Source organism: Planococcus citri, chromosome 3, assembly GCF_950023065.1.
Source record: "Planococcus citri chromosome 3, ihPlaCitr1.1, whole genome shotgun sequence".
Classification (NCBI taxonomy): domain Eukaryota; kingdom Metazoa; phylum Arthropoda; class Insecta; order Hemiptera; family Pseudococcidae; genus Planococcus; species Planococcus citri.
In genome coordinates, this window is record NC_088679.1 from 30,457,657 (window position 1) to 30,470,231 (window position 12,575).

The 12,575-nt window shown below is 32.8% G+C and overlaps 1 protein-coding gene across 7 annotated transcripts in view; it reads right to left on the minus strand.

Moving 5' to 3' along the window:
* The window catches only part of ATP8A (ATPase phospholipid transporting 8A1), a 36,389-nt gene that overhangs the window by 10,305 nt on the left and 13,509 nt on the right, over nucleotides 1-12,575 (minus strand). For 4 of the 7 annotated variants that reach the window (XR_010558038.1, XM_065359223.1, XM_065359219.1 and 1 more), the window contains 5 exons: nucleotides 11,771-12,000; nucleotides 4,853-4,951; nucleotides 3,699-3,859; nucleotides 1,461-1,658; nucleotides 1,020-1,354 (listed from right to left, as the gene is read on the minus strand). Coding sequence is in view for 6 of the 7 variants with exons in the window: in XM_065359223.1 (XP_065215295.1) it covers nucleotides 1,020-1,354; nucleotides 1,461-1,658; nucleotides 3,699-3,859; nucleotides 4,853-4,951; nucleotides 11,771-12,000 (1,023 nt within the window). In the remaining variant the exon portion in view is untranslated. The remainder of the gene's footprint in view (nucleotides 1-1,019; nucleotides 1,355-1,460; nucleotides 1,659-3,698; nucleotides 3,860-4,852; nucleotides 4,952-11,770; nucleotides 12,001-12,575) is intronic. The other 3 variants (XM_065359224.1, XM_065359220.1, XM_065359222.1) reach the window with 1 other exon arrangement.

Genomic DNA, 12,575 nt, shown 5'->3' on the forward strand with positions numbered 1-12,575 from the left:
GTCTGGAAAAAAAATTACTATTTTATTTTGACATTTTTACCAAACACGAGACTATTGAGCAATTTTTGAAAAAAGTGCCATTTTTTGGATTTTTTTTCAAATAAGAAAAATTTTTTAGTCATTTCATAAAATGCAAAAGTTTTTGTAAATTTTTGAAAATACGAGAATTTTTTTGGTAATTTCTGGCAAAATAGAAACGTTGGGGACATTCTTGAGAAAAACTGAGACAGTTTTGCAAAAAAGCGATATTTTTTGTCAAAAAGCAAAACTTTGACAATTTTAGCAAAAAGCAGAACTTTTTAGATATAATCAGCAAAAATATCTTTTTTTCGCAATTTTTGTCGAAAAAGCGGGACTTTTTTCAATTTTTTGTTTTAGTAAAAAAAAAAAGAGTCGTATGAGTAATTTTTTGAAAAAAAGTAAAAATTTCCAGGAATTTGGCAAAAAAGAAAATTTTTGGGAATTTTTTGGTAATAGTTGAAAAAAATGATTTTTTTTCAGAATTTTAGTTAAAAAAGCGATACTTTTTTCCAAATTCTAGATGAAAAAGCGAGATTTTTTTGCCTAAAAAGCGATACTTGAGCTAATTTTTGGAAAAATGCAATAAAGCTACAATTTTTTTTTAGCAACTTTTAGCAAGAAATAAGACCTATTTGGGCAATTTTGATAAAATAAGAGATTTTTTTTGGTACTTTTGGCAGAATGCAGAACTCAAACAATTTTGCTAAAAGGCAGGGCTTTGGCTTTGACTTCTCCATGTAAACCAATTTTTAGATCCTTATTTCAAAATTTTCATGGAGAAAAATTCATAAGGTAGGAACTGATACGCTGCTTCCCCTTTTTAAAAATCCATCGAAAATCGACCAAGAAAGCTTTAAATTTGGTTCAGAAATCAGGGTAAGGTTCTTTTTCAGTTGGCGAAATTTTAGCTCGATCAATGACATCAGAATAGACGAGTTGTAAAGGTGTACTGACAATCAGTAGATATAATTTCATCATAACAAATTTATAATACTCACTGTTAGAATCATCCGAAAAAGGAGAACATGTTTTATTGCCTTGATTCAACGTACAATTCTTCAATCCGAGATACCAATTAATGTCGTCTTGAGCATTACTCCACAAAACGCTGCAGATTGTGCTGACCAAGCACAATATCAGCAACAACATGAACAACATGAGGATTTGAGTATTGGTAAGTTTGTCGATTGTGGAACGTTTCAACGGAGCTGAGGTAGAATTTTTGATGAGCTTTGTTTCGTGCCCGGTATAAATAACGAGACCGTAAACCCATCCAGTGTTTCGCAGCATTGCTCCACGCAGCAGAATACGATCAGGTCCTAGAGGCAGTGTTCTGTAACCATACAAATTTCGACAGAATGATAAAATGACGTTTCCTATTCGAACGATGAGGATGATGAATCGGATATTATTTCCAAAAAAATGATGGATATACTCACGTAGCATTTCGTCTAGTTAACGTTCCGGTGAAATCGTAAATTTGTCTGTTGGGCAGATCACATTCAACGATACCTTTGAATTTAACTAAATCTTTAACATCGATTAAATTAGCCGTTTCGGGAAGACCTTGTCTGACTTTAAGATTAGTTTCTCCATCTAAATTCATCGTTTCGATATAACACATTGCTTGAGGCTCGCTGTAAACAAAACCCAAAAATACGATGCATTTAATCGATATATCGATACGGGACCCATTAACCGAGCTGAGCTATTCCCGGATACGCTGTTTTAATTTAATAGGAAAAAAAACCACTCGTAGTTAGGTACTACTTACCTACCTACCAAAATAATAAAAAATTTCTCCGAATTAAAGGCTACCTACTCGAGGTCGAATTTTGCCAATATTTATTATTTACTTCGTGTCAATGGGTAAACATAATTACGTCGCGTAATTATTTTCGATTTTTTTCCGAATAAAAAACTTCACACATGTTTGAATTTAAAAGCTACAACTACATACATACAAGGTAGCAGGGTATTTTTCAAGTGTGAAATTCGCCGATTTAGTTTTAATAATTTACTAACAAAGCGGAACGAGACGACGCGACGATTTCAAGCGCGTCCATGAAAATCCACTCTCCAGGTTTAATTTTCTAAATGGTCCTGGTTTGTGTTCCATTTGACGTGAATTTACTACATCAAACGAAGTATAGCATTATCAAAATTAGTCTGTCTTTTTTATTATTATTTTTTTTTCAAGAAGACAAAAAGAAATAATATGATGGAGTGGAAATTTTCTTAATAAAATTACAACCCAGTGATGTCGTTAAAAATATGTACATACCTACAAAAATTTTAAGAGTATTTTCAATTAGTTTCGGTCAATTTTTGTCGAATGAATCATTCAGGAACTGCGATATTCGATCTCACAAATCGAATCGTCATGATGGTTTTCAACTGGTTTGGAAATATCAATTGATTTTTGAATTTTTTAGAGACTAAAAATTCAGCGATTGATTTTTGAAAAAAGAAAAATTTTTTTTTGACATAAACACGGATTTTGTGGAAAATTGATGAATCCGAAATCCATACTGCAGGCTCCAGAATGCCTCGAAACTGCTACCAGTCGATGGGAGGAGGTACAAACACAGGTTGTAATTCGAATTTTGGCTTCTTCAGGAGTCAGACGAAATTTTGGTATTTTTTAAAGATCAAATTTGAGTTTTACATTTTTTTTTTCAAAATTCAACTTTTCTATGATGGTATAAGAGTCACGGGTTCAATGAATTTTTTAAAATTTTCAATTACAAAACCGCTGGAAAAGTATACGAGTTCAGTTTCGAAACTAGAAGAAACCAATTTTGAAAAAATGGTGTGTAATCGGTTAAGTGGGTCATTAACATTTATGCTAATCGTTAATTTGGACGATTTTTATGGGACTTTCTGAAAATTCGGAATTTTTGAAATATGACTGGAGGCTCCAGAACAACTTGAAACCATCTACAATCGACTCAGTATGTTGAAATTAGAGTAAAAAAATGAATATCAATTTTCTTATTTCATTGGATAAGATTTTGTGAACATTTTATACTTTGAAAATTTTTGCTGGAGGCTCCAGAACTGCTCCAAATAGTTCAAAATCGTTTTCAAAAGATTCACAGGTTTAGAAATAAGGTACCCTACCTATAATGTATGTGCCGAATTTCAGATTTCTAGGCCAATTCAGTAAAATTTTGGTTTTTCCCATTTTTGATCCAAATTTAATTTTCAAAAATTCACTAAAAATCAAAAAAATGCACTTCAGCATCCGAAATTTTGGCTGGTGATGTACTTTTGTAGTTTTACATGCTCTATTAATTTAGCTTCAATAGTTCAAAAAATTTTCTGCCCCCTCTCCCGCCTGATTTTCAAACACCGAATTGAATGAATCGCTCGAGACAAAACTGATAATTTTTTTAACAAAAAAAAAAAAAAACGCAGAATATTTTCTGACAGATAAAATATTATCTATCAATTTAGCAAACTGTATGGGAGAGTTGAAATTTGATAAATTAGAGACCAATTATCCTTAACATACAATAGAAATTTCAAAACAATCGAATATTTTTAATGAAATCATCAAAACGAAAGACTAAAATGATTTGAATGCATAGGCAAGGCACTTAATTTGAATATAATTTTCCTACTTCCCAAACTCTCATTCCATTTCGTTAGTTAAAAAATTAAGAATGCATTACCTCGTCGCAAACACCAGCAAGTCGGCCGGAAAGAAAGTATTATTGAGGACTTTGACAATATCGCCCACCATAACCTCTTTCCATTTAATCCATTTCCATTCTCCATCTCGTAACGTCTCAATCCGTCGATGATTCACTTCTCTATCGGCTTTATGTCTTTTCTGCAAACAAATATTAAAAAAAAAATGTCATAATACCAACGAATCGAGTCAGCATACCTAACCGAAAAAAGGCCCTAAACGCCGCCGACCCGACCTATTTTTAAAAGGCCAACATTTACCAATGAAATTGTGATTAAAGAAAGTAAAGCTTGGTCATAACGTAATAAGATATAAAAAGTTACACTCGACTCGACATTTTCAAAGGGGGAAATGTCAGTTCAATAGTTATTAAATTCCATTACACGAAAGGTCAACAAGATAGGCTCTTTCTGGCGAATACGAATACCAGTGTACAATATTTCAGGTGTAATGGGCGTGGGTTTTGCTTAATAGTGATTGATATTACTTTTTGTAATAATGGAACCGAAATAGAAACGATATTTTTCAAACAATACCATCAACCTGGCCGATGATATTTTTCCTAATCATGAAACTCGCTCGCCCCGACGACGAATCATCATTATTTCAAACATTTCCTTTACAAAACCTTTCTTTCACCCTCCGCCATCGTTGGTCGAAGTTTAATTACGACCAATGCAGCAATTTTTTTAATCGATCCATTCCGGTTACTTTTCGGAGACCTTCAACGTTTATGAAACTTGGGGGATCGTTTTGAAAGCTCGCTCAAATTTTTCATTTTTTATAGCATAAGGGAATATTAAAAAAAAGCTGACCGACACGCCAAGTTAGTATATGAGATATGTATTACAGTTTCGTTTTTTCACCTGTTGTCACTATATATGCTAGGCTTTTTAATTTATTGCACTGTATCGAAAAGGGAGAAATTACGAGTATTTTCTGCTAAGGCTACCCCACAATTATAACATAATCGCATATTTTGTTAAAACACCTACGAATTTTTTTAATACTTACGAGTATTTTTTATTATCGGTCAACCAACCTATACTTGAACACGAAAGGTCACAATTTCACTGGTTTTCTTCGTTTCGAACAATACCAAAAGTTCATTTTATTAATTTATTTTCAACTTACCACATCTTCTATCATCTCTTTGACGGCCGATACCAAGAGAATGAACACCAGTGGTACCAATGTCGTATATCTTCCCGTTGGAGATACATCTGGTATTTGCTAATGAACAAATCATTGAAAAATAATCGTTAATGAAGCTTCGTAAAAGATACGATTAAATATAATTATTTATCGGGTATTTTCCTACAGACGATAACGAACAGCTGGATAACTTGGATGAGACAGGCATTAAGCTAAGTATTTTAATCTTACAAATTAATGATACGTTAAATTAACTAGGTAAATGAGAATTGATTCAATTTCACGGAATTCTTCGGTTAATGAAAACATTTTGCTGACTCGCAAAGGAGAAATCTGAACGAAATTTTTTGACATCTTCGACCGCTCATGAGGAAAAATTTTCAGGTGACAACAAAATTGGAATGAAGTGGGGTCAGATGTCGCGTGGTTTTCAAATTCAAAAAATTTTCAAATTCAAAAAATTCAAAAATTTTAAAATTGAAAAAAAATTTACAGAAAATTTCTTTTTTAGATAGAATTTAATTTACAAATTTGTGTGGAGAGCAAACGCGTAAAAATGTCGAATATTTGTTGAAATTTCATTTTGAAATTGGCAAAAATTCAGACATTATCAAAAATTTCGAATTTAAATTACAAAAAAGATGAAAAAAAGTTACCCTATGTATTTTCCATAAAAGTCCAGTATAGTTTTCCAAAACGAACATTTTTTTTTCAGCTGGAAAATTTTGATGCTGCATAGACCAAAATTCCAAAAGTTTTAAAATGAAAATTTTACAAAATTAAAAACCCTCACGACATATTTTGACCTTCTTTCATTCCAATTTTATCCATTTGTCGTAATGTGAAAATTTTTCTTCACAAGCTGTCGAAATTGTCAAAAAAAAAAAAAATTAATCGAATTTCGTTTGCATGTCCTTTGAACTTCTTTAAGACATTAAATAGTTGAATAAGTAGTGCAGCACCACTGAACATGCTCATTGCTCATTACCTACTCCAGGGTGTCTAACAAAACTCCCAGATAAAAAAATCATGACTTTTCATAACCTATTTTTCACATTTTCACCGCATGAAAATACCCCCCCCCTCCCTCCAAAAAAAGAAAAAAAATTAAATAACTTGAAACCGCGAGGAAATTTATTTAAATTTGTAGGTAAGTAGGTATTTCAGGTTTTTCACTTTTTTGATTTACTGAACACATTTTTGATTTTTGTTTCATTTTATGGGGCTTTTAAAAAATTTTCAGGTGTGTTCGAGCAAAATTCATGACTTTTTCATGACTTTTATGACTTTCATGGCCGTTAATAGACATCCTGTACTCACATATACCTATCTATGTACTCTAAATTCATTTTTGAATTCAATCACTCTTATCTTGACTGCGCTTTAGAAGTGAGAGGTGCAGTCATGCAGTGGCATTGGTGAATAATTTTTAAAATTTGGACAAGAGTTTCAAAAAAAATCAAACTCCTCGATGAAAAGAGTCATCGATTCAGAGTTCGATTCTTTTTCAAAAAGAGTTTCAAAAGAGTTGAAATTGGAACTCTTTTCAAAATGAGTTGAATCGACAGAAGATTTGATTCATTTTCAAAAAAAGTTTGCCCCGTCCTGTCGATATGTTATGAGGAAAGGCATTCTCTATGCTTTTTAAAGAAAAGATCTCGCTCCAGTTTGAAGGAGGGGGGCGAAAAAAATTGCAGATTGACTGGGTTACATTTACTTCCAAAAATCAGTTCAAAAAATGGGAAAAATTTTCAACCAGGAAATTAGTTTTTTCAGGCTAAATTTTAGATCAAAAACAGCCACATGAATAAAAAAAAGCATTAAGTATATAAAAATAAAAAATTGCAAAATCTGCACAATTGCAAGGCTCTTACTCAATTTTTCCCAAAAAATAAAAAAAAATTAAATAAGTCTGAAAAAGTAACCAAAAAGTGAACAAAAAAATCTTATAAATTGAATATTTTCCAAAAAAAAAGAAATAAAAGAACTTCAGGAACCAAAGAATTTTGAAAAAGAAGTCAAAAAGTAACCAAAAATCGTGTAAAACGTGCGCAAAAATCAGAAAAATAAATTCAAAAACTTTCAATTTTTTTTCTAGATTTTTTGAAATTGTTAGTAATGACTAAAAAATTGGCACTACTGCGTTTCAAAATATTTTCCCAGTATCAGGAATGATATCTTTCAATATTTTAGTTAAATTAATGCGTAATATTTGCAAAGAAAAATCATTGAAACGTTCATAAATCATAATCCTAAATTATACGACTGCAAATCAAGTTTACTTCAATACGTAGAACCGTATTCTATATCTGCAAATTTTCAAGATTAGATACATTTGAGTTTCCTTCCAATGAAAAAATAACCAATTAACGCGATAACATACCTATATTTTTTCACACTCGCTGATTCGTATTCGAATTTCGAACTTTTGACCAAGGTACGTACCTATATATATAATTGTAATTTATGGATTTATCGCACCTGTGAAATGTAAATGTACTAATTTCAGGTATCTTCTAACTACGAGTACACATATTTTCGAAGCGATCTAATTTCGCACACGAAAAACAATACATGATAGCCAATAGTGTTCATTTCATCCATATTTTTTAATATGTAGTTCATTAGAACTATGTAACTCGATTTATCTGCTACTTCTAGTTCAAATTAACGGTTGTTTTGTTTGTAATTCAATCACAGTCATCACGAGTATGACTCAAATCGGATCGTCAGTCATCATACTCGTACATTGATGCTTGATTACGTCATGATTTTTTCATGTTAAGCTCTACATTATATTGAAATTAATACATAAGTATAATGTACAATATGTATTCGGTTCAAAGTAAAATACGAGTAATATAGGTATCAAAATTTCGTATGTATATAATCAGATCCACAGGCAGAAGATTTTCACAAAAAATTGAAGAGTCGAGAGAAAATCCAGTTCTCGACTCCTGAAAATTTGCATAAGAATTGGACAACTACGCTATTTTTAAAAAAAAATATGTAGTGAAATACATAAAAAATGACGAAGACGTTGCAGTGGTACAAAAAAAAACGTAAATTTATGAAAATTCGGCCACAGAATTAACAATTATTTTTCGTCGAATGAAAAACAGGCGAAGAATAATCTATTAGAAGGAGAACCAGTAAGTCAGGAGATGAATTATTGCTTCTCCCGTCCCTCCCTTATTTCCAGAGCAGCGCATGGTGAAACAGTTTGCCCTAGAGGAGGAAGAGAAGGACAGCGAGCGGAATTTCAAATTTTAAAACCAAGTACGTACTTTTTCTGATTTTGCAGGTTTTTCAGTCGTATTTCGGGTAGTATCGAGACTTATGATATGAAGAATTGACAATTTTGGCAAAATATACTGCATGTCCAATATAACCAGCTCAACAAGTAAACCAAACACATCGTTCTTCATTTTTTTCCAGTCGAAAAAAAATTATGAAGCAGATTACACCACTTGAATGTAAAGTCAGATTGTCTACTAAAATCTATAAGAAAAGAAATTTTTTTTTGTACTTTTGAAATGAAAATTCCTATCACGTTCACTCTGCTCTTAGCCTAGCCTACCCCCCTCCCCCTCTGAAAAAAACATCAAGTTTTTTTATCGATTTTATTCGCGAAGTAAATTTAATTCTGAAACAAAAGTAACGAAATTTTTTAACCGCTACCCGCTTCAAAGGAGCCAAATGGCAATTCTTGTTGAAAATTTTTTTTTCTTGAGGCCAATTTTAACCAATTTTTAAAAAACTTTCAAGGATGCTTTACCCTACCGAAAAAGAAATCCATTCATTATTTTCTGGAAAATGGAAGCAAGAAAAACGAAAAACTCTCACAGAGAAAACTTCGCGACTCAGGCAAGTGAATGCCTCACCTCATACCAGAGCAAGTAGTCGAGAGTTAAAACGGACCTAAACCGATATAATTTCACCTTCCTCTCCTCCATAGCAAATTGAAGGGCTTTTGATAGGCAAAATTGCTGTTTCAGTATTCTACCGAGCTGTAACTTGTCTTAGCGAAGCTTTCAAAAAAATACAAATATCTAACAATTGAAATTTTTCAATTAATTTTGAAAACTTAGCACCTGTACGATTGATAATTCATCATTCATCTTAGTTTTCAAGAAAAATTGGACTCTTTTCCCTCCCATCACTACACCTCAACTTTTTAATTCTTCAAGTAGGTATCACAGCTGATCGTCATTTCTATAGGTAGGTAGAAAGAAATATCTCGAATAAAGATACACATTAGCAGGGTGTACCTTATTCACATAGAATGGCAATTTTTTTGTTTTTTTCGCTCCCACACCCTAAAGTTGTTACTTCGGGTGGGAAAATGACGCCGAGAAATTTTCAGCCTCCTTGATACATACAAAATGAGTGGTTGCCGATAAGCCTCCCCCCTCCCCATTTTACAAAACATAAAAAATCGAATTATCGGACAAAATCTTGAAAATTAAGAACTTTCTAGTTCCAACACCACAGTCAAGGCCCTACTTAAATAAAATCAATTTATATACCAATTTTAGCATCCTATCTCCACCTATGATTAACGGGCTCCTTCTATTCTGCCTTGCACAAAAATCGTCTCCATGGTATCCGCTCTCGTGAGCCGTCCGAAGTACTTAAGTATATCCGACCAAGGACAACGCCTTAATAAAGTTGTCGGGTTTCATGAGAAAAATTCCTCCAACCATGTTAGTGAAAATAAGTCATACCAAGAAGCCCCCCTCTTCCCAGTTCTCAAAATATAAGTACAACGAATCTGAAAATTTTGAAATTTTTACGTTTAGTTTTACCTTCTAATCCTTAAATTTTGTTCATTTTCATTTGAAAAACTGTTAAATTCTTTAGACCTCTCTACATTGAAGGCAAACCTTTCCCTCTTCCACAAAAAATGAAAAAAAATATCATTTTGGAAACTGAGGAAAGGTTTTCCTAGAAAAAAAAATTATCTAAACGTATTCTTCTCAGAGATGAAAAATTTTCAATACGTAATTTGTACCTAGACCTAGAGATATCAATGTTTCATATTTTTCAACTTTGGGGGTTTCATACCAGGGGACCAATATCATTTGGAATACAAAAGGTTTTATTTTTGAAAATGTGATTATTTAAAGGTATTCTGCCCAGAAAATGAAACATTTTGAAAAAATTTGTAAAGATATCAATTTATTATTTTTATATTGACTTTTTTTCAACTTTAAGAGGCTTAGGGCCATTCTACGTCAATTTCGACCAAGAAGTGGTGGGGGGGGGTTAGAATTTTTTTGAAATTTTTCCTGTGGAAAGACCTTTTGAAGGGATGACCAATGGCGCAAATCGCAGCCTTCTAGCCCTTTTTTAAAGGCTACTAGGGGGTATTAAAGTTTTCAGTGAACTTAAAATATCACTCATATTTTAATTCCAAACATCAAAAAAAGTTTAAATTTATTTATTTGTCTTATTTTGACCTCTTTCTGGCGTGTTTCATGAAACAGTTGATAAAAAATCACACTCATGGCAAAAAATTAAAATTCGTTTATTTTTTGAATTTTTTCGAATTTTGATTTTTTTTTTGTGATGAGTTCATTTCATCGAGTCAAAGGGTTTTCTCAACTTTTTCCAACGGATACGTAAAAATAGGGGTCAAATGGGTCAACTTCACCAGTCAACATTTTTTTTCATGTTTTAAATTTTAAAAATCGCATGTTTTCGCTAACTTTCAATTTTTTAAATCGACTTTACGAAATAACGCTATCCCAATTTTTTAATTTGTTGTTCAGCATGGAAAGTCGTCCACAATATATATTTTTTAGAATTTTTGAGAGTCGAAATGATATGAAAACTACGTTTTGAAACTTTTCGAGCTAATTTTTTGTACGAAAAAAGTGGCAACACTGATTTTCATGATATCACCAAAAGGCTTTTCAAAACCCCTGACTATTGGAAAAAGTTCTATTTTGGTAGGTATCACAGTTATCGATCATCCACTGCTGAAATGGATGATATTTCAAGTTCATTGAAAATTTTGACACCCCCTTAGCAGCCTTTAAAAACGGGTTAGAAGGCTGCGATTTGCACCATTGGTCATCCCTTCAAAAGATCTTTCCACAAGAAAAATTTAAAAAAAATCGCCGACCCCCACCCCCTACCACTTCTTGGTCGAATTGACGTGGAATGAACCTTTATAGAGAACCAACATCATTTGGGATACCTGAGGAAGGTTTCTATTGAAAAAGTGCTCATGTATTTAGAAAGATTCTGCCTATCAAAAAATTTCTACAAATGTCAATTTTTTGTATGTTTTCATTTTTCCCAAATTCTGGGTAAGGAGGGGGCTCCATACAATAGAGACAACATCATTTAGGGGTCCAACGAAGGTTTTTTCTTGAAAGAGAGTTATGTAGAATAATTCTAATGTGGAAATGAGATATTTTCAAAAATTTTCCCTGATTTTGATTTTATTCTCATTTTTTGTGATTTTTCAACTTTGAGGGGTGCCTTACTAGGAGGCCAATGTGGTTTGAAGAGCTGGGAAAATTTTTTTATTGAAAAGGGGATTATTTAGAAAAATTCTGACGCAGAAACAAACATTTTTTTTCATTTTTTTTTTCAACTTGAGGGGGCTACCGGCACCACTTTTTTGCAGATAGGGGGAAAATAAAAAATACTGAATCATTTTCTCATCCCTAGGTAACAACTTTTGGCGGTCAAAGGTGGAAAATTCCAACTTTGCAAAATAAGGTAGGTACTCCCGAATACACATCATAGATATAACATGAACAACCTGTTGTTGGAATATTCCACTCTTGGCCAAGTTAAGTTTCAACTCATCCTAGAGAATATGTAGGTACTGAACCACTTAAGTATAATAACTTAAGCTATGAAAATTAAACGCAAACTCACCTGAAGCAAAGCGATGAGCAAAAAGAAACAGTTCGAGTATCGGCGAAATTGTTCGAACAAAAAGCACGGTATAAACGACAAGAAACTGTACTTCGCGGTGGAGATCTTATTCGAGCAGAATTTAAAAGGTTGAGCATTATTGATGAATATCACACGATGCTCGCCGCTGGTCTTCGAGACAAATTCGTTTTGGCCATCTTCGACGGAAGCTGCTGGAAGCCCATCGTCTTCTGAAAAATATTCGCATTTTAGTTGCTTTAATTTCACAACCTCTTCGTGCATACCTTTTTACAACACCGCACGTCTTTATTCTATAACTTTAATTACGCGTGTACTAGTAATAGGTACCGACTCCATCAACAGCACAAATTATTGTACATAAAACGAGCCACACAGAGAGAAAGAGGCGCGATATTGTACAAGTACATAGACATACGTAATACATTAATACGTATGCAGCATATCGTCAAACAGACTATACAACACATTACTGTATATACACAATAATGTTGAATGTTGGCAATCATTAGTATGCTTCGGGCTAAACCGGGCGCATTCGCCGGTGAAATTTTTCTATCATATTTACATTAATACTATAACAGCCAGCGTTATGGTACGTGTGGAAAAGGTGACGCGATTGTGTAAATTTTTATCGAAAATGTTACACTGTAATAACGTTAATCCATGAGCTCGAGCTCGACTATAAAAAATTTCTCGTTAATCTTTAACGTGCGATATTTTCACCTCATCGTCGACTTTTTCCTCCAACATTTAAACCGAGTGTTAAACTTATCCATGCACCTGT